At 32.2% G+C, this 26,052-nt stretch overlaps 1 protein-coding gene across 5 annotated transcripts in view; it reads left to right on the top strand.

Moving 5' to 3' along the window:
* Positions 1-26,052, top strand: part of LRBA (LPS responsive beige-like anchor protein) — a 706,265-nt gene that overhangs the window by 301,487 nt on the left and 378,726 nt on the right. For all 5 annotated transcript variants that reach the window (XM_070611607.1, XM_070611606.1, XM_070611608.1 and 2 more), the window contains exon 37: positions 24,963-25,129. In XM_070611607.1, the coding sequence (XP_070467708.1) occupies positions 24,963-25,129 (167 nt within the window). The remainder of the gene's footprint in view (positions 1-24,962; positions 25,130-26,052) is intronic.

The raw sequence follows: 26,052 nt of genomic DNA on the forward strand, positions 1-26,052 counted from the left end.
CTTGGACTTTTTTGCTTGTTATTTTATTTTTGGGGATGACTTTCTGAGCTCCTGAGATACTCTTCATAGGAATGTGAAGAATGTTGCCTCTTGGAACTAGGACAGTGAAATGTAACATGTCAAATGCTTTTCTCCGTCTGTATAGCAAATAGTGCTCCTTATAGACAATGGCTGATCAGCTGAGAAGTCATTGATTATAGCTCTTTATAGAATTATCATCCACATCACCAAAATTTTATGATTTTATTATACAGAATTGTGGTATTAATTGTGTGTGTTTTCTTTGGGACTTTTCTAAAATGTAATGTTTCTGTGTGTTTACCCTGATTGTCTATTTAATGCAGTATTTGTAAAGAACCAGTCTTATTTCTACTTTTTAAGTAGGATTTTTTTTTTATTTTGCTGTTTTTTAACTTGGTAATATTCTTTGAGGCTTTTTATGTTTGCTGTTTTTTTCTCTCCTATACATCTTGTCCAGTAGAATTGTTGTCATAATCCTATTTTTTTTAGCAGTAAATATTTTGCTATATTAAACAACTTTTTTGGTGCCTTATTCTTGCCCATTAATGTGAAATTTAGTTCTCAGATGGCAGTTAAGAAATTTTCTAAAGAGAAAACATAACATAAACATTACTTCTAAAGAGAGTATTGTAATCTTTTATCTTACATTAGAGTTTGATTAGAACAATGTTTGATGGTCCTTTAGACATTTAAGGTTTTTTAAACTAAAAACAATTATCATATTTTCTTTTATTTCTGTAATATAATCATCAGCATGTTAGTATTTCTGGACTGTCTTAAGGACTTTGGAATTCACAGCCATTGTTCTTAAAAGATTGCTTACACGGCCTGGCATTGACTGTGTACCCAAGCATTGAGGATGGGGCTAATAATAACAAGAACATTAATAATAGCTATGATATATTGCATGCTTATTATGTGTTGGGCACTATTCTAAGCATTTTTTCATACAATAACTCATTTAATCCTCACAATAACCTATGAGCCAGATATGCATTATTTGTTATCCCCATTTTACACATAAAAAAACAGAGAGTTGTTAGTGAATTGCCCAGTGATTTCAACTCTTAAGCTCCGTGTTCTACTCTTTTTACCAGTAGTATATTGCCTCTTCTTGAGTTGCACAAAGTAAGTTGAGGGAAAATTATTTGACTTTCTTAATGATAATAAATGGACTTGATAAGGTGCCATTATAGAATGATGAACTTTGTTAATGTGTACCGTTCTAAACTTTGTAAATGTGAATGGGTAAACTTTTGCCTTATTTGAGGAAGAGACCTGTAGATAATACTGAGCAATTTATAAGATCCCCCATTGGTATTGTCACATCAATTCCTATATTTGTTACATTGCACAAATAGTTATTATGTTGGCACATTGATGCCCTAAATATCATTACTTTAGTAGAGTTTAATAGTGTAAGTTATGTAGAAATGTGTTTAAAAATAACTTTTACAAGTTCTATACATAAGTGAAGTTCTTTTATAGTTACTAATACTTTTGTTACATATTCTCTTGAAGATAGCGAATCTTACTAAAGTTGACATTTTGCTTTGACATACCTGAGAATACTATTTTTTTTTAAAGATTTTTATTTTTTTCCTTTTTCTCCCCAAAGCCCCCCAGTATATAGTTGTATGTTCTTCGTTGTGGGTCGTTCTAGTTGTGGCATGTGGGACTCTGCCTCAGCATGGTTTGATGAGTGGTGCCATGTCTGCGCCCAGGATTCAAACCAATGAAATACTGGGCTGCCTGCAGCAGAGCACACGAACTTAACCACTCGGCCATGGGGCCAGCCCCTGAGAATGCTATTTTTAATGCAACTTAAAATTACATTGTGATTGAAAAATTCAACTTCTTGGATTTGACTTTTTATTCTGGTATGTTTACTATGCTATAAATGAAACCTATGATTTAACCAAAAATGGGCCTCTTTGTGGGTATAAATATGTTATAACTTCCTGTATTTAGTAAGATTTTCAGGTAGGGCAAGTTTCTTCCCATTGGGGCTTATGCTGTAACATTCAAAATTTTTTGTGTGGCTTTTCTTTCGCATCTAGAACCTGTTTTGGAGATACCTACTTGCAATTAGTGGTGTGATCTGTAGTCAGGAAGACTTATTTTGGGGAGGTGTTTAGCTCTCAATCATAGAGATAGAACTGTAAACTTAGCATCAGTAATAGGATACATTAGTGAACTGAGCTGACACTTTAAATTAAGCAGACTTAAAAGTATAACTCTGATAAACAAGGGCCTCTTTTTGTCCTAATTAATGAGTGTTCATCCTCCCTTACATTGTTGGTACATGAAGATAGATTGCCATAGAAAGTAAAGCACTCATCCTTCACTGCTTTGTTTAGGGTCAAAGTAATTCACATGTAAATAATATATAAAGATTAACTAATTTTCTAAAAAAGAGCAATGTGGGTGGATTCTTTGGCTTGTGTTTACTACTATTAGCCCAGTAGTTATCAAGACTGGGCTAGACTGTATGCTTGCTCTGTGAATGGGGAATGGTCTTAATGTATATTTTCATAATTTTAAAACAGTACTTTTAAAAAACAAACTCTCCCTTACCCAATGTTTCTGCGGCCCTTCTTCCTCCATTTCCTTTCCAGACTTTTATTATCTCCACCCTCCTGATTTTTATCTCAAACTCTTGACTTAACTTCTGAGCTCCAAACCTGTGTATAGAACTGTTTACTGTTCACCTACACTTGAAATTTCTTGTAATCATCCCCACTTTTTTTGGGAGAATTTCCAGAACTGAAGTTCTCCCCTGTCATCTGCTTTTCCATTTTTACCCATCTGAGTAAACATCACCCCCATTTACTTGCTTATACAAGTCACCCATGACCCATGTTTTTCCCTTAACACATTTTGGAGTCTCTCCTCAAGTTCTATTTATTTTATCTCCAAATATATCTGTTGTCAAAAGTGTTATTTCTTATCTTAAACAGCCTATCTGTAGTCCAAAATAACTGAAGTAATTAATCCCTTACCTGGTCTTTTTTCCTCTCACCTATGTTTCCTTCATTTTTCATAGAATAGCCAGAGTAGTCATTTGGAAACATTAGTTTATGCTGGTCATATATCACATCATCCAGTGCCTTCCCATTGCACTTAGACTACACCTACAATCCTTACTGTGGTCTACAAGACCCTGTATAATCTTACCCCTACCTACCGTTTCCACATCATATCAAATACTATACTTCGTTTACCTTATTCTCTGGTCACAATATGTTTTTATTCATCTTTACTTCTACTCATCTTTCAGACATACCTTTAAATGTCACTTTTACACAAAAGCCTTCTCTGTTTCTCATCTTCTACCCCCATTAGCCATCCAGTGTAAATCCAAATCATGACTTTCTGTTATAATCTCTCATTAGCACTTATACTGATGGTTTGTAATTATATATTTACTTGCATGATTGTTTCCTGCTCTTCTATGTGCTTCATGAAGGCAAGAACTCTGTGACTGTTCATTACATATGCAGAGTGTCTGGCACATTGCCTTACACATAGTAGGTGCTCAGTAAATAATTGTTCAATAAACGAATGCTAATTGTAGTCTACACATTTGGTTTCTTTTTCTTTTTTCTGATTAAAAGTGGGTATGCTAGCCCTTTTAAGAAACATAAAAGATTAAATTCAGTGAGAAAGGTCATGGCACAATTATTTTCTACCTATTACCAGCAAGAATGATAGGTTATAATAATATCTCAAATTACCATGATTGGTGGCTTTCAAATTATAGTTTTGAGTTCCTCAATCCAAAAAGTGCTGGTTGTGCTTGAAATAAAGGAATAGGAATAAGTAGTTTGAACTATAAAATACAGATTAGCAAGCTTTACATTAAAAAATTGCAGGGAGCATTGTTGGTTACATTCTTTGAGCTTCTCTCTGGTGTTTAAGGGTAACCTAATTTGGAACTGTGTTACCAGTTTTATTGCAGGAACGTGGACTTAGAAAACGTTTTCAGATTCCAGGCTCCACAATTTATTAATGGGAAAGTCTTGGGAAAAATTCATTGACCCTCTCTTAGTCTTAGTTTCCCTTCTATAAAAGGGACATAATGAAACCTCAGTAAAAGGTGTATTGTAGAGTACAATTTTATAATGTGGGTTAAACCACATTGTAGACTGTGTTAGTGACTGTTACCATTATTGTTGTGACCACTATTATAGAATTTAAAGGTCATGAATAACCAAGTCAGAATCTTGATTTGAGAATGTAAATTGAAGCTTTTCAGAGGAAACATATTATGTTCATTAACTATTTGAATTTTGATTAGTTTATGTTCTGAATAATCTCGGTGTCGTGTCGATTCTAGCTTAAATTAAGAAACTCACACTTACAAGGATTTCTGATTCTATTACCCTTTATTTTCAGTTAGACGTTTTTCATTTCTGTTAGAAAATGCTGGTTTAGAAAACAGACAGGAAATACATTTCCTTGTAAGAAGTATTACCTAAGTTATCTTGATACTTTTTTGAAAATGAATTTTCCAGCATTGTTTTTTCTAAAACCTGTTTTATTAAAAGCTGTTCAAGGATGTAATAGTTGAAATAGTATTTGAGAATCATAATAAGTAGCATCTTATTAATAGTATTTTGTTTTTCTTGAACTCAAAATATTAGAGATAACTATAGAAACAAATTGAAACCGGGTAATTTACCAATTCTACTATACATTGATACTATTCTTTTGTGTTTAAAAATGATCAGTTAATTCTTTTTATTTGAGTCATAGAAACCATTTCAACTGACTTTAGAATAAAACTACAGACCATATATTTATCTCGTGATTTCTTCCATCAAAGCATGGAGAAGTGAATTATTGAAAAGATAAAAATAAATTTGTTTGCTTTCTGTCAGAGTTCATATCCACAGCCAGCCTTGATGTAAGACCAGAATGATTTAGACAAGTTTTCTTTGGAGATTCATAACATATGCTTGCTGGACAGAATTGAGTTATCTCTGCTCTGGAGAGTAAGTTATTGTAGCAGGAGCTGACAGAGATGAAGATAACGGAGGGAAATTCAATTACCTTTTAGTGTTTTCTTTCTAATAGGATTCTTAATGTGAAAAAGATCCTTAGATGATGCGCCTCCGTTACTTGTGAGATGTGCCTTGATACATACCTGTTTCCAGAATACCATCAACTTTCAGTTCCAGACCTTCATTAAGTATGAAATTGGCAGCTTATTGTTAAGAGTAGTTTTGATTGAAAGGTCTTATTTTGACTTGATGTCATTGACGATCTTTATAATCATTGACTACCCACTGTGGTTTTCTTTAACAAAGTATATATTATTTTGTATGAAGTTACCATTTAATATGTTGGAGTTTTATTTTCTCCCTCTTGAATGACCTCCATGGAAGTATGTTAGAGCTTCTCAGTGCTGATATATTTATATCTCTCTGTCTAATTATCATATCCTGAAGCTTGGCAACCTTGTTTAAATGTTGTTAGAATTCTCAAGCGTCCATTTTCACTTTGCTTTTTCGTTCTTCTTGAACTTTTTGCTAGGATGATGTCTTTACTTTCTCATCAGCTTTTACTTTTCATTGTCTTGCAGCCTGGCTTCTCTTCTTTCCTTTTCATCTCCAATCCTAGAACAGATAAATTAAAAATGTTCTCTTGAATATCATTAATGATCTAATTATACTACCCAGTGGTACTTTTTCATTTCTCATCTCCCTTCATCTCTGCATCATTTGACATTGATGACCAACCCTTCTATTTTGCAATTCTTTTTTGCTTGACTTTTTTACCTGGTGCTTTTCTGATTAGCTTTTTACTTCTCATCCTTCTCCTTATAGTTTCATCTCTGTCTCTATTTCTTATTCCTTTTACCAAAAGTGTAGGTCTTTCACAAGAATACTTTCTTGGTACTTTTAACTTTCTGTGCTGTTTTAGCAACCTCATATGTCAGCATTATCTAAAACCTCTACATAGAAGACATTAAATATTTTTAAATTTTTATATTTAATTTCCTCTATAGATAATTAACAATAAAAAATTTACAAGAAAGCACATAATGAAAAGTCCACTTCTAACCTCTTTCAGGATGCCTTCCACCTCCTCATCCTTATGGGAAACCATTGTTAGTTTCTTGTGAATCCTTTCAGGGTTTCTTTATGCATATATATACAAATAGGAATCATATTCCTATCCCCTTTTCTTTATGCAAATGCTAACATATATATAAAGTTCTATATTTTGCTTTTTAAACTTAATACTATTTTTTGGAGATCTTTTACACTCCCATTAGCAACGTGTCTTGTTTCCTAGTAGAGTATGTTATTAAACTTTTAGACTTGTCATTCTCATAGATTATACATGGTAGTATGTAGTTTTTATTTGCATTTCTCAGTGTAGTTTTAACTTACATTTCTGTTTTTTATGGGTGAGGTTTATTATCCTTGAGCCTTTTGTATTTCCCTTTCTGAGAACATATCCTTTGCCTATTCTGTTGGGTTGTTTTTCTTTTCTTACTGATTTGTAGAAGCTCTACATAGATTAAGGAATCAACTCTCTGATATACGTTACAAATACTTTTACCAGTTTGTTAACTTAGGTATGGTGGATTTTTTTTTGTCCTGTAAAAGTTTTTCAAAAAATATCTTTATTGTTGAATTTATGAATATTTTCTTTTATGACTTCAGAATTTTGGGTTGGTAATTGGAAAGGTCTTCTACAGGCAGAGATTATAAAGGTCTTTCTCTATGTTTCTTTTAGTATTTCTACAGTTTTATTGTCTTACATTTAAATATTTTATTTATTTAGTATTTATCTTAGGATACACTGTGATATGAATCTAACTTAATTTATTTTATATGACAACCTAGTTTTCCCTATACCATTTACTACATAGTCTAAATTTTCTCCTCTGATTTTGAGATGACGCTGAGATGACACTGTTATGATATATTAACTTTCTGTATGTTTGGGGGTGTATTTCTTGATGTTCTATTTTTCCTTACTAGTCTGTGTGTGATTTCATGTATTGGTCTCAAACTTGTAAAATTATTGAGGTTTTGTAATGTGTTTTAATGCTAGTAGGGTTATATTTCTTCTGCTCCTTAGTGACTTTTAAAATTTTTTCAGAATTGCTATGGTTAGTCTTATTTATCTAATGTTGAGTTCAGCTTGTCTGGTTCAAAAAGCTATTTTAATTTTATTCTCTTGGGCTCTTCAGGTATGCAATCATAGCATCTACAGATATTGTTAGTTTTTCCTTCTTATTTCCAAGTTTTATTCTTATCTAATTGAATTGGCTTATTCAGTTATTATTATTGAGTAATAATAATTATTATAGGCTGCCAGATTCTGTTTGCTAGTGTTTTATTTGTTATTTTACCATTCTATTCTCTGTTACTGTAAGTTCAACTTCTTTTGTACTTGGATTTTACATATGAGTGAGATCACCAGTGTTAATGTTAAAAAATAGTAGTGGGCATCTTTTTCAAGGTTCTGACTTCAGTAGAGATGCTTTGGTGTTTCCCCTGTAATTATGATATGGTCTTTCAGCTGAAGTACATATAGTATATAATTTTAATTAAACATTAATTTAGTTCTATTTTGTTGAGTTTTTTCTTTTTATTGAAGAATTTTGTTCAATTTTGTCATCCTTAAGTGGAGCAGTAGAGTTGATAGTATGCTTTTTAAAATATTAAATATGTCAATATTATGCCAGTATGCTTTGGTCATAATTTTTTTTCTTTAATGTGCTGCCAGATTCTGTTTGCTAATGTTTTATTTGTGATTTTTGCGTTCTTTTCATAAGTTAAATTGAGTTGTGGTTCTTTTTAACTTTCCAATCAGTCTTAGAAATTTGGCAGGTTTTGCTATCAGTATTACACTTGCCTTATAGAAAGTATAAGAAAATTTGTGTGTTTTTGTATGCTCAAGTACAGTGCTGGTAGAATTGCAGTTATCTGCTTCTTAAAGATTTGATAGAATTCCCTTTTGATGTAATTACTGTAGTATAGACCTCACTTCCAGTTTCACATTTCCAAAAATCTGCCACTTGTCTCTACCTAGGTGTCTTCCTGGCTCCTTCACTTTATCTAAGACATACATATGTTGTTTTCCCTTCTAAGTCTTTTATTAGTTTTATTAGTAGTGGCAAAATAGTACAAAGATTGGAAACGTATTCTTTATTCTAGATGGCTACAGACCTTGGTAAAAATCTGGAGGTTCTGGTACTGTTGAAGAAGGAAGATTTGGGGGAATAACTCAAAGTTTATGCCATGATCTTATTTTATTTTTTGATTTTTAAATTTCAAATTTTCATTCATGTAGTACATGATATATCACTTGATGTGAATTAATCTTGTGTTTTTCATGTAACCAACAATATTGCAATTATTACATTATTCTTGCATTGTCATTTTCACAATTTAGACTCAATTCTATATATCAAGTCAATACTGAAATGTTAGTGTATGAAAATGACTTTCAGTTAAGTGGTATCATTATGAAAGAGAAGTTTTGTCGTTATCATTGGTAATGTAAATCAGCTGCCTATAATAATTTTCATGGATTGATTGATGCCATTTTAGCATTATGATAGTCCAGTGTAATGCTTATCAACTTATTACAAGTTATACCCTTTCACTTTGAGCCATCATAAATAATATAAATTCATTGATTTTTGTGCTGCTGCTTGTAGTTAATTTGCGATTAATTTGGTTACAGTTGTATAAGAATTATAAGCATATGAAATGCTTCTACATGTCTATAATCCAGATAACCCCAAATCTATTTTTAGTGGTTTGTTTAGATTATTATGGAAATAAAAAACAACAAAAAAGTGTCTTTCAAAAGTAGAATTCAAGTATATCCTAGAAGGTTAATCTGGGAAATTCTGACTTAAGAATAAGTTTCTTTTAGATCAATGGCTCTTTTTGTTTGACTATGAACTCTTTTGAGAATCTAACCTTGAGAAATTCGTACAAATATAACCATAAAATTTTACATGTAATTTTCAGAGGTTTACTGATTATGGCTTGAGAGTGTCTTATTTAAGGGTTTGTGTGGTTTGCACACATTATTTCTCTTATAGCAGTCATGTAGGGGGAATATTTAGAGGCTAACCTTCTTTCATTGTTGTTTGTCTTTGTTATACATATTATGTTTTCAAATTCTGGATTATATTATCCTTTTCAGAGACTTTGTGAGAGTTACTTGTATCCATTAAAGATGTTTCGAAATTATTTGTGTCTATGATGGAAACAAACCCTAGGTACTGACATCTTTATAATAGGATCTATTTCTTATTTTAATTTCAATACCTACTATAAACTTGGAACATAGGAATCTCTCAGTAAATAATTGCTAAATGAATGAAGGTATCGACCAGTATAAGATAGAATATAGGACTAATGAAGGTTTTCATATCTAACTAACAAAAATTTGGGGACTGAATCTATTCATGTGAGAGCCTAGATCCTTTCAGATTAAGAAAACGTTCTGTTCATATCCTAATAGAAGTATAAAGAACAGTAATAATTTTTATGTTTCCTTATATTATTAGATTGTCACTGTTCCCCCTTTGCCCCCTGCTTTATGGAGATGTGATTGACAAATAAATATTGTATGTATTTAAGGTGCACAACATGATGTTTTTATGTATGTATACATTGTGAAATGACTACCACAATCAAGCAAATTCACATATCCATCACCTCACATAGTTACTGTTTTTTTGTGTATAGCGAGAACACTTGAGAATCTACTCTTTCACGAAATTTCAAGCATGAAATACATTCTTATTAACTATTGTCACTATGCTGTACATTAGATATTCAGAACTTATAACTTAAAGTTTGTACCTTTTCATCAATATCTTCCCTTTCCCTACCCGCTAGCATCTGGTTCTAACCATTCTACTCTCATGTTATGAGTTTGACTTCACCCTGAGCTAACATCTCTGTCAATCTTCCTTTATGTTGTATGTGGGTCGCCACCACAGCATGGCTGATGAGTGGTGTAAGTCCACACCCAGGATCCAAACCTGGGCCACTGAAGCGGAGCGTGCCAAACTTAACCACTACGCCATGGGTGGCCCCAAGTTTAACTTTTTTGTTTGGGTTTTAGATTCCACATGTAAGTGAAATCATGCAATATTTGTCTTTCTGAGTCTGGCTCATTTCACTTAGCAAAATGTCCTCCTAGTTCATCTACATTGTTGCAGATGGCAGGATTTCCTTTTTTTTTTTTTTTTAAGCTGAATAATATTCCATTTATATATATCACATTTTGTTTATCCATTCATCTGTCAGTGGATACTTAGGATCTTTCCATATCTTGGCTGTTTTGAATAATGCTGCAGTAAACATGGGAGTGCAGATAGCTCTTCGAGATAGTGATTTATTTTCTTTGGATGTAAAGAAGTGGGTTGCTGGATCATGTGGTAGTTCTATTTTTAACTTTTTGAGGAACCTCCAAACTGTTTTCCATAGTGGCTGAAGCAATTCACATTCCCAAGAACAGTGCATAAGGGTTTCCTTTTCTCCACACCCGCCCCAGCACTTGCTATCTTTTGTCTTTTTTGCTAATAGCCATTCTAACAGGTGTGAGGTGATGTCTCATGTGGTTTTGATTTGCATTTCCCTCTTGATTAGTGATTTGAGCATCTTTTCATGTACTGTTGGTCATTTCTATATCTTCTTTTGGAAAATACCTATTCAGGTCATTTGCCCAATTATTTAATCACATTATTTTTTTCCTGTTGTGTTATATGAATTCCTTATATATTTTAGATATTAACCCCATATCAGGTATATGGTTTGCAGATGTTTTCTCCATTCTGTACGTTGCCTTTTCATTTTGTTGTTTCCTTTGCTTTGTAGAAACTTTTTAGTGTGATGTAGTCCCACTTATTTGTTTTTGCTTTAGTTGCATGTGCTTTTGGTGTCAAATCCAAAATATCATTGCCAAGACCAATGACAAAGAGCTTTTCCCCTGTGTTTTCTTCTAGGAGTTTTATGGTTTTAGGTCTTATGTGTAAGTCTTTAATCCATTTTGAGTTGTTTTTTTTGTGTATGATGTAAGATAAGTGTCCAATTTTATTCTTTTGCATATGGGTATCCAGTTTGCCATTGTTTTTCTTAACTAGCATTTAATGATGTAGAAAGTCACAGAATTTAAATCTCTATGATAATTATTTGCTGGACTTATGGTGGTTGAGATTTGAACCTTATACAATGCTTAGATTTTCCAAGAGTTGAGTTACATTTTGATATGATGAGTAAAAACCCTTTAAATATCCTACAATCTACTTCTTGTTTGCTGAACAGATCTTTATTTTGTAGCTTTTATTTTATTAGAATTGAGAATTAAAAATATTTCATTACATGTGAACTGTAAAACTATTATCAAAATCAGCATTGTGTGATAGAAACATAGATTTGGAATTTATCAGAACTAGGTTTCAGTCTTGGTTCTACCACTAATTAACTATGTAGTGTTGGACAAGATGCTTAATTTCTGTGTAATATGGGCATCCTTAAAGGTCAGTAAGTCTAGCCCCAAATTTGGAGCTTATGTGTTATTTAGTCAAGCCCAAAAGATGGCTAGTAATTAGCTCTGTTAGTTAATAGAGTATCACCTATATAATAATCTTGAAATTTTCTTTCATTCGCTTTCGTAGGAGATTTTTGAAACTAGATGTTAAACATAAGCTCTTTCTGTTTATTTTGCTCTTTTCTGCTGATTATATATTTCTTCCTATGTGCATGTAAAATTGGTAGAGTGCAAAGTCAGTTCGATGTATTTAAAGATTAGTTGAATAACAAATTTTTTTACACCTTTGTCCAGTTTTGTACTTTGTATTCCCATTACTCAGTTAAATTCTCTATTTTGTCTTTCATTTAGTCGCTGAAACATAGTGACAATGAATTGTGATACTGTGTTTTTTCTTAACTTTTAAAGCAAACTTGTAATTATGAGACAGTGCAAAGTATTTTTAAGTGAACCTCCCTTTTATGCTTTCCTATTTGTCGTCTTCATTCTTCTTCCTCTTTTTATTTTGGCCTTTCTTATTTTTTCCCTTATACTTTTCGCTCTTATTTGAGCATGTCGTCTTAAAAAGAAGTGAGAGAGGGATGGTCAAAGTTAAAGATAAGTTTTTTGAAGCTAAGAATGATACCATTCTGTTTCCCATGATGATTCTGCATTGATGATTAATGTAGCCCATTGTCTTGCCATGTTCCTTTCTTGTTGTACACTTTGCGTAATCAATTTTGTCATTTCGTGAAGAGATGGTTGATTAATAGGTCTTCAGTCATCATGGCTTAATAGCAAAGCGTTAGAATGGCAGTTCTCTTCTCAACTTTGGTGTTTATTTGCATTATGTTTTTGGACATCTTTCTTAACCTCTTTATGTATATTTCTCCATCTATAGGGCAGGAACAGTGAAATGTTAAGCTTGGCAATATATATATTTTTAATTGTAGCTTTTCTATCATTGTTATTTTCTTCTCCTTAGATAAAAATGATGTTGAGAAATAATCATGAAAGTGATAAAATACTAGCATCATTAACTAAATGAGTACTCTACTCCTTTTAAATGTCCAAATCACTATAGTTTAAGCACCTGTCAATGAGACCACATGATTACTATGGCGCAGTTTAACATAGCTTTGACTTTCTAGTCAGATAACCTTGTGCAATAATCTTGGCTCTGTCATTTAGCAGCTATTGAGCTAAGACACCATTGCCTCATCTTAAAATCAGGATATTAATGGTATTTACCTATAGTAATTTTGTGAAGAGTAAATGGGATTTGTTAAATGTAAAGTGCCTGTTACTGTAATTCCATATTAAGAGTTCAGTAATGGAGCTATACGTGTTACTATAAAAGGGAGAGCATTTTTCCATTCTAAGTACTCTCTGGGAACATCCAAGGAATGCTTACATGTCCTGTAGTTCATCTGGGAGTCTTACCTCTACCACAGGGCCTTGATCCAGGCTACTGCTGTGTCAGAACTCTGGAGGCTATGTCTTACTATTATATAAGCGGCTTTTCCAGGAAGTAGCTGTTTTTTCATTAGCCCATTATCCAAAGCATGGACATAGACTTTTCTCATTTGTGAGCCTGGAACTGATAGAAGGGCATCACAATCCAGGGACGGAAAATAAAAGTCAGTATTGGATATTACATCTTTTAGAATTCATAGGCCATGCTCCTGTATAGGAAGTTTCTCTTGACCCTTCCTTGACATCTTTTTCTTTACCCCTGTGCCTTTGCCATGTTGCAGAGGTTGCTTCAGCTCTCCCACGTTGAGAGCTCCTTGGACCACATTTTTTCTTCTTATAGTCCATGCCCACCTGCCTCAGGTTGATTGGCAATGGGACCATCAAATTACTTAAAGTAAATTCTTCGCCCAATTTGCCATATGTATTCTAGTATCTGTTCCACACCTGACCTATGCAATCATACTATTTCTCAGTATATTTCCAAAGTCTGGTGTATTCATTCTGGAATACACTATTTTTAGAGATTCTTCCAGGATGTGTTTTGACTTGTCTCAGTTTATATTTTAGCTTCTTGGTAATGGCCAGATTAAAAGCTGGGCTCACAACGTTGTCTTCTCTAAGTCTTCTGCTGGTAACTTTTGAATAGGCCATATACATACTTATACAAGGCACATGTATACACATACATATAAAAATCATAATTTTCAGAGTTATTTGTGAAACTTAAAGGAGCTATCATTTTTGGGGCAAAGGAAAGCTACTTTAAAATGAGGTGATGTTTCTGCCTTTGAAAATTGTAAGTGATGCTTATTTAACCTCAAATGACAGAGCTATATTGCTGGGCACTCTATGAAAAGTGGGAAGCTAGAAAAAAACAAAGGAACTATATAGCATAGGTAAAATTGAACTTATATCTATGAGCAGTGCTGATCCAATTATATCCAAATTGAAAAATATTTTTTTCTTCATTGTCTTCTCAGTATATTCTAATAATATAAAGTACATTCTTGATAGGAAACTGGACCTCTTAATGCTATTGAAAAATTCTTCCTGAAAATCTCTTTCTGAAAAAATTCAGAAAAGCTCTGAATATATTCTTCATAGATATATCAAGCCTCTGTTTAAGCTTTCAATTTATGAAATGTCTTGGTTATCTTAACAATTGACCAAATCATGTGTTAGTAAAAAAACCTGCCTTTTCTTAGTGAATTTTAAAATAAAGGCAGGTAAGAAACTAAGCTAATTTAAAGTCTTTGTAGCGTATTTTATACAACACTTATCTCTTAGCATTCGCTCATATGAAATTAGAATATTGGCTTTGTTATTTATGATTTATTAGTACAAAGTAAAATCCAAATATAAGATCAAATATTTTATAGTAGAAAGCAGGATAGCAGTACTTGAGTTGGTAAAAATAGTTTCCTTCTGTTTCTCTGTTATACTAGTACTGCTTAAATGTCATCTGTTGACCAAACTGCTTGTTACTAGTCCACGAAGAGTTAAGTACAGAAATTGAATAAGTATTTAGAAACGTTTATAGCTTGAAAGTCTGGCACTGTCAGATTATTTCAAAAAAGCATCAGTTTTTAATGTATTTTAAAGAGGAGCAACAAAAACTGATTCTTTGTTATAGATAGTTTGAGAAGCAGTACCTAAAAGCCAGTTGATATTCAGATGTGTTATTTTGACTTAGTCCACGTTAGCAGTACTTTTGAATAAGAAAGAAGTTATAGCAATATAACAAAATTCAGCTAAGCAAAATAAATATAGTTTGTTTATATGTTAAATGATTTATATAAACCTTTGAGGACTAATTGTCTTTGTGAAGGAAATGGGTAAAATTACATTAGCTATCCAAGGAAAATATAAGCAAGTATATATCAGAGTATTTAAAAAGAGAAGTTTTTGGTAATTAACACATCTTATCCTGTTATTCCTATCCTTGCTTTTTAAAAAGCTATGTGTTTGAGCTTCTTCTCTTATTTTTTTTTCCTCTTTATTGTGCTATCATTTATTTTTTCTATCTTAAGTGAGCCCTTTGTTCTTGGTGAACAGTTACTTAGCCTTTGATTCCACTGTGAAACTCTTCCTGGGTCTGAATACAGATGGTCTTGGACTTAAGATGGGTCGACTTACAGTTTTTTGACTTTATGATGGAACGATATTTTGACTTTATGATGGTGCAAAAGCTATACGTATTCACCAGAAACCGTACTTAGAATTTTGAATTTTGATCATTTCCTGAGCTAGCAATATGTGGTTCATAAATAGAATTACTTGGGTTTAACTCTATCCGTTGTTTAATTTTCATGTTACTTTTATTGATCACAGGTACTAACCACATTTTACTTTATTTACCAAACTGACATCGCTGTGTGCAGGCATTGTTGAACAACTCAGCTTGTCTTTTTAGAAGATGTTTTGGTATTTACCTAAGAATTTTGTGATTTTTATTGGTAATAAATAATTCTAATGAAGTAATGAAATAATGTAAACAATACTATGTGTGGGTTTGACAAACAAGTAGAAACTATAGCCCTCTTCTTCGTGTTGTCTTGCTTTTACAGATACCATGTATAAGCATTTTTAAGCAAGTTTTTTATTATCAAAGTCTAAAATAAAAAATTAGAACTTATATTAATCTTCAAATTATTGTAAAATACTGTTTGAGGACTGCCGTTTATAGAGATAAGAACCCAACACATTGTATCCAGTCCATTAAAATGATAAGAAATGGAAGAGATACTTTGATAAGTGTTCTGCCTGTTTTAACCTTGAATGCTGTTATCAGGGGGATGATACTATATCTGTTTCATTGGCTTAGGCTTTTTCGTGCTGAGAGAAATCAATACTTTGAGGCGTTGGATGACAGAGGAATCACTTCAGAATTAAAGGTGGCTGTCACACATTGTCATTGGTTGACTTTTGTTTGCTGTTGAGGTTTTTAAGCTTTCATTTTTCTAAGTCTTTTTCAGGAGGCTTTGTAAGATTTCTGTGGATAATTTGTGTTTTGATTAGACTTTAAATCTTAGTTAAGGGATCAAGTGTAAAGACTTCCAAAAGTGAAATATTGAAGAGCTCCTTAATTTGTTGTCCCTTAGGTGATTTCACTTTTAAATGGTTTCCAGTGAGACAAGTAATTTATAGTGTAAGTGATTTTGAGACAAATTGGGACGTAAGGTACTACACTTAAGTGTTTACCAGAAGGTATATTTAGTTAACTAAAAATATAATACGGTGTTTGTAGGCATGAAAAACAAAGAAGGTAGAACTTTATATCCTGACATGGAAATGATGTTTAGTTTGATTCCATTTATACAGGAATTGCACTTACTACCCCTGTAGAAAACAGCTGGCCAAACAGGGGGAAGGTGGAAGAGAGAACTCTCTTTTTATTTCGTATAAATCATTACTTTTTGATTTGTTTTTGAAAGCAAGTGTATGTTTCTTTTAAAAAAGTTTAAAACACAAAACTTGTAAAACCAATACATTACAGTTGCTTAATTAACATTAAATATTACTAAATTAGGAGAAAGGCTTATATAATATTTTTAAGATTTTAGCCTTGAAATTTTTAATTGGAATTTACTTGTTTTATAATCTGTTAGTCATCAAACATACTGAAACTTAACTCTAGAAACAATGTGTATTTAACATTATTAATTTACCTCTTCTTGATACTGAAAGGCAGTCGTCTGAGAAGGCTTTTATATACGTCTATCCAATCACACCCCTTTTTTGCTTTATTATACTGTTCTGATTTTATGAAATGACTTATTTGCTTTTGTTTTTTCTTTCAATATTTAAATATGTTTCTCTTAGTATTATAATTTCTTTACCAGTTTTTGAACTTTAAGTGGAATCATGAAGACTGTCTTTTGACTTAGCATTTTTAGTTCAGCATTATGTTCATGAAATTCGGTCAGTTTGTTACATTTTCATATTTCATTTTCAATGCTGTGTAGTATACCATTACATGAGTAGACCATTAGTTTTTCATAATCTCTTCTACTGTTGATCAGCAATTAGGTTGTTTCCAGTTTTTAACTATTATAAACAGTGCTGTTTTGACCATTTTACAAGTCTTTTGGTGCACATACTCATGCATTTCTGTAGGATGGAGTTACTTGACTGTAGTGTTCATGGTTTCCATTTTAATAGATATTGCCACAGTGTCTTGCAAAAATGTGTACCACTACCAACATCAGTATATAGCTGTTGGCATCACTCTATGTTCTCATCAACAGTTGATCAGTGCTTTTTATTTTAGTATTCTGGTAATTGTGTAGTGGTACCTTATGTGTTTATTTTGGATTTTATTTACAGATGAAGCTGTTAATCTTTTCTCCTGCTTGTTATATTTCATTTATTTTGTACTTTTGTGAAGCACTTGTTTGTCTTCTCCTATCCAGTTTCTTACTGGTTCTCTGTCTTTTCCTCATTGATCGCAGAGAATTCTTTTGTGATTTATTGTGGTCAGTTCCTCCCTACATACGTACATCCAACCCCAGGCAACTGCTTTTTTGGTTTCTGTTGTTATAGATAGTTTTACGTGTTATACAATTTCATATAAATGTGGAATTATGTAGTAGATACACTAATGTCTGGATTCTTTTGGTCAGCATACAGTGTTTGATATTCATCCACACTCTTGTGTGTATCATTCATTTCTTTTTATTGCTGAGTTGTATTACTTTGTGTGTTCATCTACAGCTGGATATTGTGTCATTTCCCTGTGTTTGGCTCTTATGATTCAAAACACTATGGGTATTTTCATATGTATATTTTTGTGGAAATCTGTTCTTAGTCGTTTTGAGGAAATACTTAGGAGTGGAATTTCTTGGTGCTGTTGTAAGCATATGTTAAAGCTTTCAAGAAACCACCAGTTTTCTAAAGTAGTTGTATATTTTGTACTCCAACCAGCTAGGTAGGTATGAGACTTCCATTTGCTCCACATTTTTGCCAATATTTGGTATTGTCACTATTTAATTTCAACCATTCTAGTGAATACATAGTGATAGCTTATTGTGATTTTTATTTCAATTTCTCTAGTGACTAAACATCTTCTCATGTACTTATTAGTCATTTATATATCTTTTGGAAAGTGTCTGTTCAAATCCTTTGCCCATTATTTTAAATTTGTTTGTCTTATTGAGTTGTCAGAGTTCTTTATATATCCTGTAAGGAGATCATTTGTCGGTTATATGTATGGTGAATGTTTTTTCCCAATTTTTCTCTTTCCTTTTATTTTCTAAATGGTACCTTTTAAAGAGAAGATTCTATAAATTTGATGACGTGTAATTTATCGACTTTTTTATGGTTATAATATTCTTTTATGGTTCCTTTTAGGGTTTCCAGTCTAAGAATTCCGGTGTAAGAATTCTCTGCCTATCCTGAGGTCATCAGATTTTCTGCTATGTTTTCTTCTAGGAGTGTTAAAGTTTTAACTTTTACATACAGGTCTTTGATTCATTTTGAATTAAAATTTTGTGTTTGGTATGAGGCAAAGGCAAATTTTTTTCTTTTTTCTTTTTCCTGTAGGTGGCCAGATGTTTTGGCACCAGTTTTTGAAAAGATATTCTTTCTTCATTTAATAATCTAACTCTCTTGATTTCTAATTTTGTAGTATGCTTCAAAGAGTGTAAAATCTTACAATTTTGTTTTTTGTAAAATTGTTTTGCTATTATTGTTTTCTTTTTTCTTCATTTGCATTTAAGAATCAGCTCATCAATATCCATAAGAAAACCTGCTAAATTATTAATTAAGCAAACTTAAATTAATTTAAAAATTATGCAAAAAAAAATTAAGAAAACCTGCTAAATTTATAGTTAAATTTAAAAATTAAATTTTTAATTTGTGTTGAATCTATAAAATCAATTTGAGGAGGGTAGATACTTTAACAATACTGAGTTTTTAAAATCAATAAACATCGTGTATTTCTTCACTTATTTAGTCTTATTTTCTCTTAGCACTATATTGTAATTCTCATTGTATAGATTTGTATATTTTTAAATATATTGCTAAGTATTTCATGTTTTTAATGCTATTGTAAATGGTATTATTTCTTTGTTTTCATTTTCCAGTTGTTCATTGCCAGTATATAGAAATAGAATTAATGTTTAGTATATTGACCTTGTATCTAAGAAACTTGTTAAACTTACTTATAAATTCTATTGGTTTTTTTCTAGAACCCTTAGGATTGTTGCATACATAAACATATCTACAAATGAAGACTGTGTTACTCCTTCCTTTCCAAACTGTATTTTTATTTCTTCTTTTTTGCCTCATTGTACTGGTTAGGACTTCTCTTACAGTATTGAATGGAAGTCATCAGAAAGGACGTACTTATTTTATCCCCAATTTTAGTGAATGTTTTTCACAGATACCCTTCCTAAGGTTTAGGAAGTCTCTTTGTATTCCTAATTTATAGAGTTGTGGTTTTTTCTTTCTTTTCTTTTCTTTTTTTTTTTTAATCATGAAAGGGTTTTGGATGTTGTAAAATGCTTTTTTAAAAAAGAAAATCTTTTGAGGAGATATGTTTTTCTCCTTTTTTTCTGTTATATGGTAAATTATATTGCTTGATATTCAAATATTAAATCAGCTTTGCATTCCATGGATAAATTTCATTGCATGATGATGTATATAATCCATTTGATGTATAGCTGAGTGCTAGTGATGCTAGTTAAGGATTTTTGTGTTTATTTGCACAAATTATAGTAGTTTTTAGTTTTCTATTGCTGTAATGTAAAATTAGGTGCAATGTATTCCTTAGCCTCTGTCATCTGAAAGAATTTAAGATTTGTGTTATTTCTTCCTTAAGTATTTAATATTTTCTAATTTAACATTTAAAGCTATAAATTTTCCTCTAAATGCTGATCTAGCTGATTCCCACAAATTTTTCTAATTTTCCTTGTGATTTCATCTTTGATCCATAAGTTATTTAGAGATGAAGTGTTTTGAAACTTTTCTGATAGTATTTTTTTTCACTCTATATTCAGCCAAAGAATCAAAAAGACTTCTAAGATTTCTATATTTCTTTTTCTGTATAACTTCTTCTCTAGTAGTTTGTTCTGTAGATTTCTATCTTACCTTCTCAATAGACATCTTTAAACTTGTTTCACATGTAAAAGTCATAGGAGAAATATATTTCCTGGTCCTTGAATATGTCTTGAGGATATTTGAGGAATAATATATAATCTGAGTGTATCTGACATATAGGATGCATAGGCAAGCATGTTGAAAGATAATATACCACATTACTGAATTATAGAAGGCCATTTGGTCTAGCTAGTAAAATGTGGTCCTAATTGTTCAATATTTTAGACAGTCATGTACTTTTTTGAGGTTCGGGTATATAAATATATCTGTGCTCCACCAAAATAAATTCTTCTAGAGATAATTCTGGAACTGTTCAAAAGGGGGCAATTAGAAGATTATTTCAAGAGCTTACCTGGGAACTGATAAAGGTCTGTATCAGGGCAGTGGTAATAGTGATTAAGAAGTTTTGCTTAAGTGAAATGACGTGATATGAAGTGAGGGAAACTGAGAAGTCACAGATGACAGAAACAGAAAATCTTGCCCTTTCGAGTGTAATAGCATGTCTGGGATAAAGATGGTAGGTTCAGTTTTGTACATTTTTCATTTTAGATGCTTATTGGTTTATTAGAGTTTATCCTACTGTTAGAAATGTGAACTCACAGTTTAGGAAAACAGTTGAGTCAGATATGAAAAATTTGAAAGCTAGACTTAAATTGATAATAGTAGATGATGTGGGAGTGGATGATATTGCCAAAGGACATTTGACAAAGCCTTGGGAAAATGTGAGCATTTCATAATGGGGAATAGTAAAGGGAAAAGTTTGACCACAAACAACGGTGATCAGAGTGATGACAGGAGGATACTAGAGGAATCTGCTTAATTTTATGTTCACTCCTCTCTGAGCTTTCTTGCAAAGAACAAATACTGTAGTTAGGTAGAGGCGTAGCATCTGGAAGGAAAGACTAAATGCGATACTGTTTTTATTTCTTCACTTATGTTTAAAAAGACAGAGTAGTCACTTGAATTATAAATGGCCAGACTGAATTATTTCTCTCTTCAGTTGTTATTTTATGTTTTCCCTGCAAGTAAGTGAATTTCTTTTAAGAACTAGGTTTATTTATCTTATGTTTAATATGCTAATTCTAGAGTAATAAATCTTAGATTTCTTTAGCAATAATAAAATACATTTCAATCGTTAGTTTCCAAGATGCTTATTTCTTTTCCTTTTAGATTCGCATATTTTTGTGGTCATTGTTGTGATGTCATATTACCCAGTATGTGGTGCTTAAAATAGGAAAACAGAAAAGTTGATGTAAAGTAAAATTGAATGAAAGTATTAGACCTGGTCCTTGATTTTATTGATAGATACATTTTGGTAGAATCTCTTGTGGTACTTCCACTCAACCTTCAAACACAAGCACACATACTTACAAATATATTCCCCGCCAATTAAGTAACATATATTTGATCTTGAAGCAAATATTCCTCATCTGTACTTGACTTTGAATGATGTCACATGTAGAGTATATTATTGGTTTTTAATAGGAACGTGTTCAAATTACATTTTAAAGATATTTTAAAAAATAGATACAAGTTCATTACATCTTTACAAAGCATTCTTGTTTGGTTTCCTTTTATCATGTTTTAATGTCAGATGTGACTCTAATGTTCCACAATGAGACAGAGATTGATAATCGAGAAAGAATAGCCCTTTAATGTGATTTATATCTATAGATTTTATGTCAGATATGAAAAGTTGCTGTTTAAATTGTAAAGGAAGATCCATTAAAGAACACTTTAAACCATTTTACTATTTAGCTTACCTTGGACTCTTCTTTTTAGAATTATGCCTTTTCAAACAAACTTTGAGAGCTTACCAAATGTTATTAAAATATAATTTGATCAAATTAAATTATTTTAATATTAATAAAAGAAATTATAGGTTATTCAATAATTTTTTTGGTACTTTTAGTACTGTTTAATATGAAGGTATATGGTGTTTGGGGGGAATATAGAAGCTAATGATTTTCTAATTTCCATCAATAATTTTAAGTTTTTCTTATCAAATGAGGTTATCAAGGGCAGATTATGGATAGAGTAGGGAATGTTGAGGGTATAAAAATTCCACAAGTGTCTCCCATTTTATCCTGTTGATTTCAGTGTATAGTTGGGTTAGATATAAAGTAATGCTTCCTAGTTGTTGATTGAATCTCTGAGAATAGCACATAGCAGATGACATTTTTGTTACAATGGAATAATTCCCTAGTTATCTTCACTTAAACTACTGCTCCTGCAAATATTTCTTACTCATATTTTCTTTTACTTGCTCAAATCATATTTTTGGCAAACTAAACTATCCTGTGGTTTGTTTGGCTTCGTCTTTTTTGTTTTTTAATATGGTATATGACATTTGCCTTTAATTTCTTATAAATGGATATAGTTTCCAACATGATTTACTTTCTCCACATCAATGCTTAGATAAAAGAACTAGTTCGCCTTTACCAGTGTACAAAAAGTAACCTCTCACAGGTTGTATGTGGCTTCCTAAGTGTCCAATCTTAGCGCTAATAGAATCCTCTCACTTTGCAGATAAAGACAGTTAGCCCTTAAGAGTAAAGTGAGTTAGTTGCCCAAGACTGCCGGGAAATACTACCAAGGTCGATATTTTAATCTGGTTTTGTTTTGCTTCCCAATCTTATGTTTATTCATATACATATACAATACACATTCATATATATATACTATGATTCTTAGTAGCTTTTTTCAGTCCATATCTGCATTCCAGAATTTCTTCCATCTATTACTTTTTCTACTTGTATTCTGTATTTGGGTCAAACTGTATTGCTTCTCCCCTCCCTGAAATTGACCTGTGTTTTTCTGCCTTGCCTTTGCTTTAAGGTTCTCTTTATTTCCACCCAACAATAAGTTATCTTCTCAAATTCTTTCATTTTTTGTCTTCATTCGTAGCATCTTGTATATTCTTCTTACTACTTCTGTAAACCTTTTTACTAAAAATCACTTATAGCTTCAGTGATTTACTGTCAGTGATATACTTTTATTACCACTTCCCTCCCTCCAATCTAGAAGGAATGGGGATTCTGTAGGGCAAAAGCTATCAAGATAATTCCTATAGCCTAGTGTTTTGCACAGCCTAAGAAATATTTGATTCCTTATACATGTACATAAACACTTTATCAATTGGGTTGCTTTTGGTGTTAGGAACAGAAAACCCGGTTGATACAGGAGGGCCGTGAATGAATGGGAACTTACAGATTCTCATAAAATGTCTAAAAATAAATCTCACAGAAAGTCTAAACATACCGTGGTCTTTGATTGGTCCAGTAGTTCATGATTCTGTTTGAAATAAGCTCTATATTTCTATAATTCTCATAGGTCTACTTCCTTTAGGTTTTGACTTCCTTCTCAGGCTAGCTTCCCTCATGGTACAGAGAGAGCTTTCCATACTCCTCGAATTATGTACTTCCTCTTTTAAATCCTAAATGGAAGGAAGGAACTATCCAACAAAAATCCCGACCTTTCCTCTTAGTGTAGTGCATCAGTTAGATTATGACCTTCCCTGAGCCAGTTTTTCCATGTGGGTGTGATTATTACACCCATTGGTTTAGGACAATTAGGACCATCTCTTGTTGCTGGCGCAGTGCTGGGGGTAGTGTGTGGCAGTCGTCTATCTAAACTGGTATACAGTAGGAAGGGCAGGCAATCACAATGTGTATCAATACATAAACTAGTAATATTGCTACAATATCAAATTTTTGTTACTTATCGTAGGTTGTGTATACATGTGTATGAATATGTGAGCTTGCATTTGGAGGTTAAGGGGAGGAGCCCAATAGACCCTGTGAATAGAATTAAAGATCAAGTTTACATTAATCTCTGTTTTCCTATTTTAAGCAATTAATTAACTAGGTAGCATAACATCATAAACATGGCACCACACATATCTGAATTCCAAAAGAAAAGAAATAAACATCTTGGAAACGAGTGATTGTGTTGTATCTGATTATTGCTGAAGAATCCTAGAATTTTTTGGTAAAATTGATAATATCTAAGGCAGTACTTTTCAAACTTCAACATATTAGTCACCTGGGGATCTTCTTAAAATCCAGATTCTGATTTAGTAGGTGTGGAGTGAGTGAGACCTATAATTCTACACTTTTACTAAGTTGCTACATGATTCCAGTACTGCTGGTCCATTTTGCATCGCTAGGGTTTAAAACACCAAACTATTTTTCTCATTTTCTGAAGGTGTTGAGAACTAGCTCAGTTTACTGTTGCAAGCCACCGTTGTCTCTTTTCTGGACTTCTGCAGTAGTCTCATAACTGGTCTCCCTCAACTTCTCTTGTCCCACTGCAATCCATTCTCTAACTGGAGCTACAGTGATCATTTTCTATGTAAATCAATCATATCACTCCCCTACTTAAAGGCTTGCAGTGGTATCCCATTGCATTAGAATAGGATCTAAACTCCCTTACCATAACTACACATTACTGAATGATTCAACCCTGCCCTCCTCTCTAAAATTATTTCATACCATTCTTCCCCTTATTTGCTTTACCTGGAGTGCTTTGCAACCACCCTTCACACTACTTGTAATGTGGGTCCCTGCATCTTCTCATGACTGGCTTCTTCTCATTATTCAGGTCTCTGCTTAAATACTACCCGCTTCTGAGTGTATCTTGTGAATGACTTCATAGAAGTAAATTCTTGGGAGATTGTTGTACTGAGACAGTGGATCACTAAATTTCAGTCAGTTAATGAGGGATATAAAAGTAACTTTAAATTTTTGTTTGGTTCAATTCATGGTAGAGATTGTTTCATGATGCATTTTAAAGTTTTTTTTCTGTATTTTTATGGTATTAATAGGTGTTTCTTTTTCCTCTCCAAGTCGCTGTGTGCCCAGTACTCTGCAGACAAACGAGAAGATGAGAAGATGTGTGATCATTTGATAAGAGCAGCTAAATATCGAGACCATGTGACAGCAACTCAACTAGTCCAGAAAATTATCAACATTCTCACAGACAAGCATGGAGCCTGGGGAAATTCTCCAGTGAGGTAAAGGGATGCCTTTAGGATTTGGCCACTGATTTTCTATAGAAGACCTAGGTTTAGATAAATGGCCTTGGATATGATCAAGGCCAGATGAAGAACAGAGTAATTTAATTTTGTATTTTATCATCTACTATGAATTTAAAGCAAAGGGGAAGTAGAAAATCATTGTGGGAACAGGTATGGATCTTTGTGGATGTTTCAGTTCCCTCAGCTACTTCTGAAAGAATGTTTCCTCATATATTTATTCATTTTGGAGTGACTTGTTAAGGGAAATAGTTAATGTAAACTATTTTATTAGCTATACTTATATCTGAATTTATACAAATACAATATTTTATTTTAAGAAACTATTCACTAAAGACTGTTGAATTCTTAACACATATATTTGAAAACATATTATATGTCGTTTTCTTGAATTGCCTTGCAAATTTAACTATGATGATAAAAATGGTTAAATGCCTTCTTTAACATTTTATTCACTATATCTACCTCCTTTCAAGATTACCAAACTGAAAGTGGTATTTTTGATTCTAATTTCTAGAAAACAAAATAACTAAATTACCTTCTAGACCTAAGGAACTTAGACAAATTGTAAAATTTGGTGTCCTTGGAATGTTTTATGCAACAAATCTTAGAAACATGTTTTGTCTCATTTAGATAATGTTAACACAAAAGTTCAGTATTTTCCCCTTAGAAAGAGATATTTTTTAATTCCTCATTTCTGGATAGCTTTTTCCAGAAGACAACAACAAAAAAAATGGAAATAGTAAATTATTTGTATATTACCTGTAAGTGTAATTGCTTTCCACTTATGTTTTAAGCAACTTATGTGTCTAGCAGACGTCTAAGTCCAGTTTTAGAAATTTTCCAGTAAATAGAAAATTTTATTTTTTTTAAAGCTGAATTTTAAACTATTTGAGTTGAAA

Source organism: Equus przewalskii, chromosome 2 (genome assembly GCF_037783145.1).
Source record: "Equus przewalskii isolate Varuska chromosome 2, EquPr2, whole genome shotgun sequence".
Classification (NCBI taxonomy): domain Eukaryota; kingdom Metazoa; phylum Chordata; class Mammalia; order Perissodactyla; family Equidae; genus Equus; species Equus przewalskii.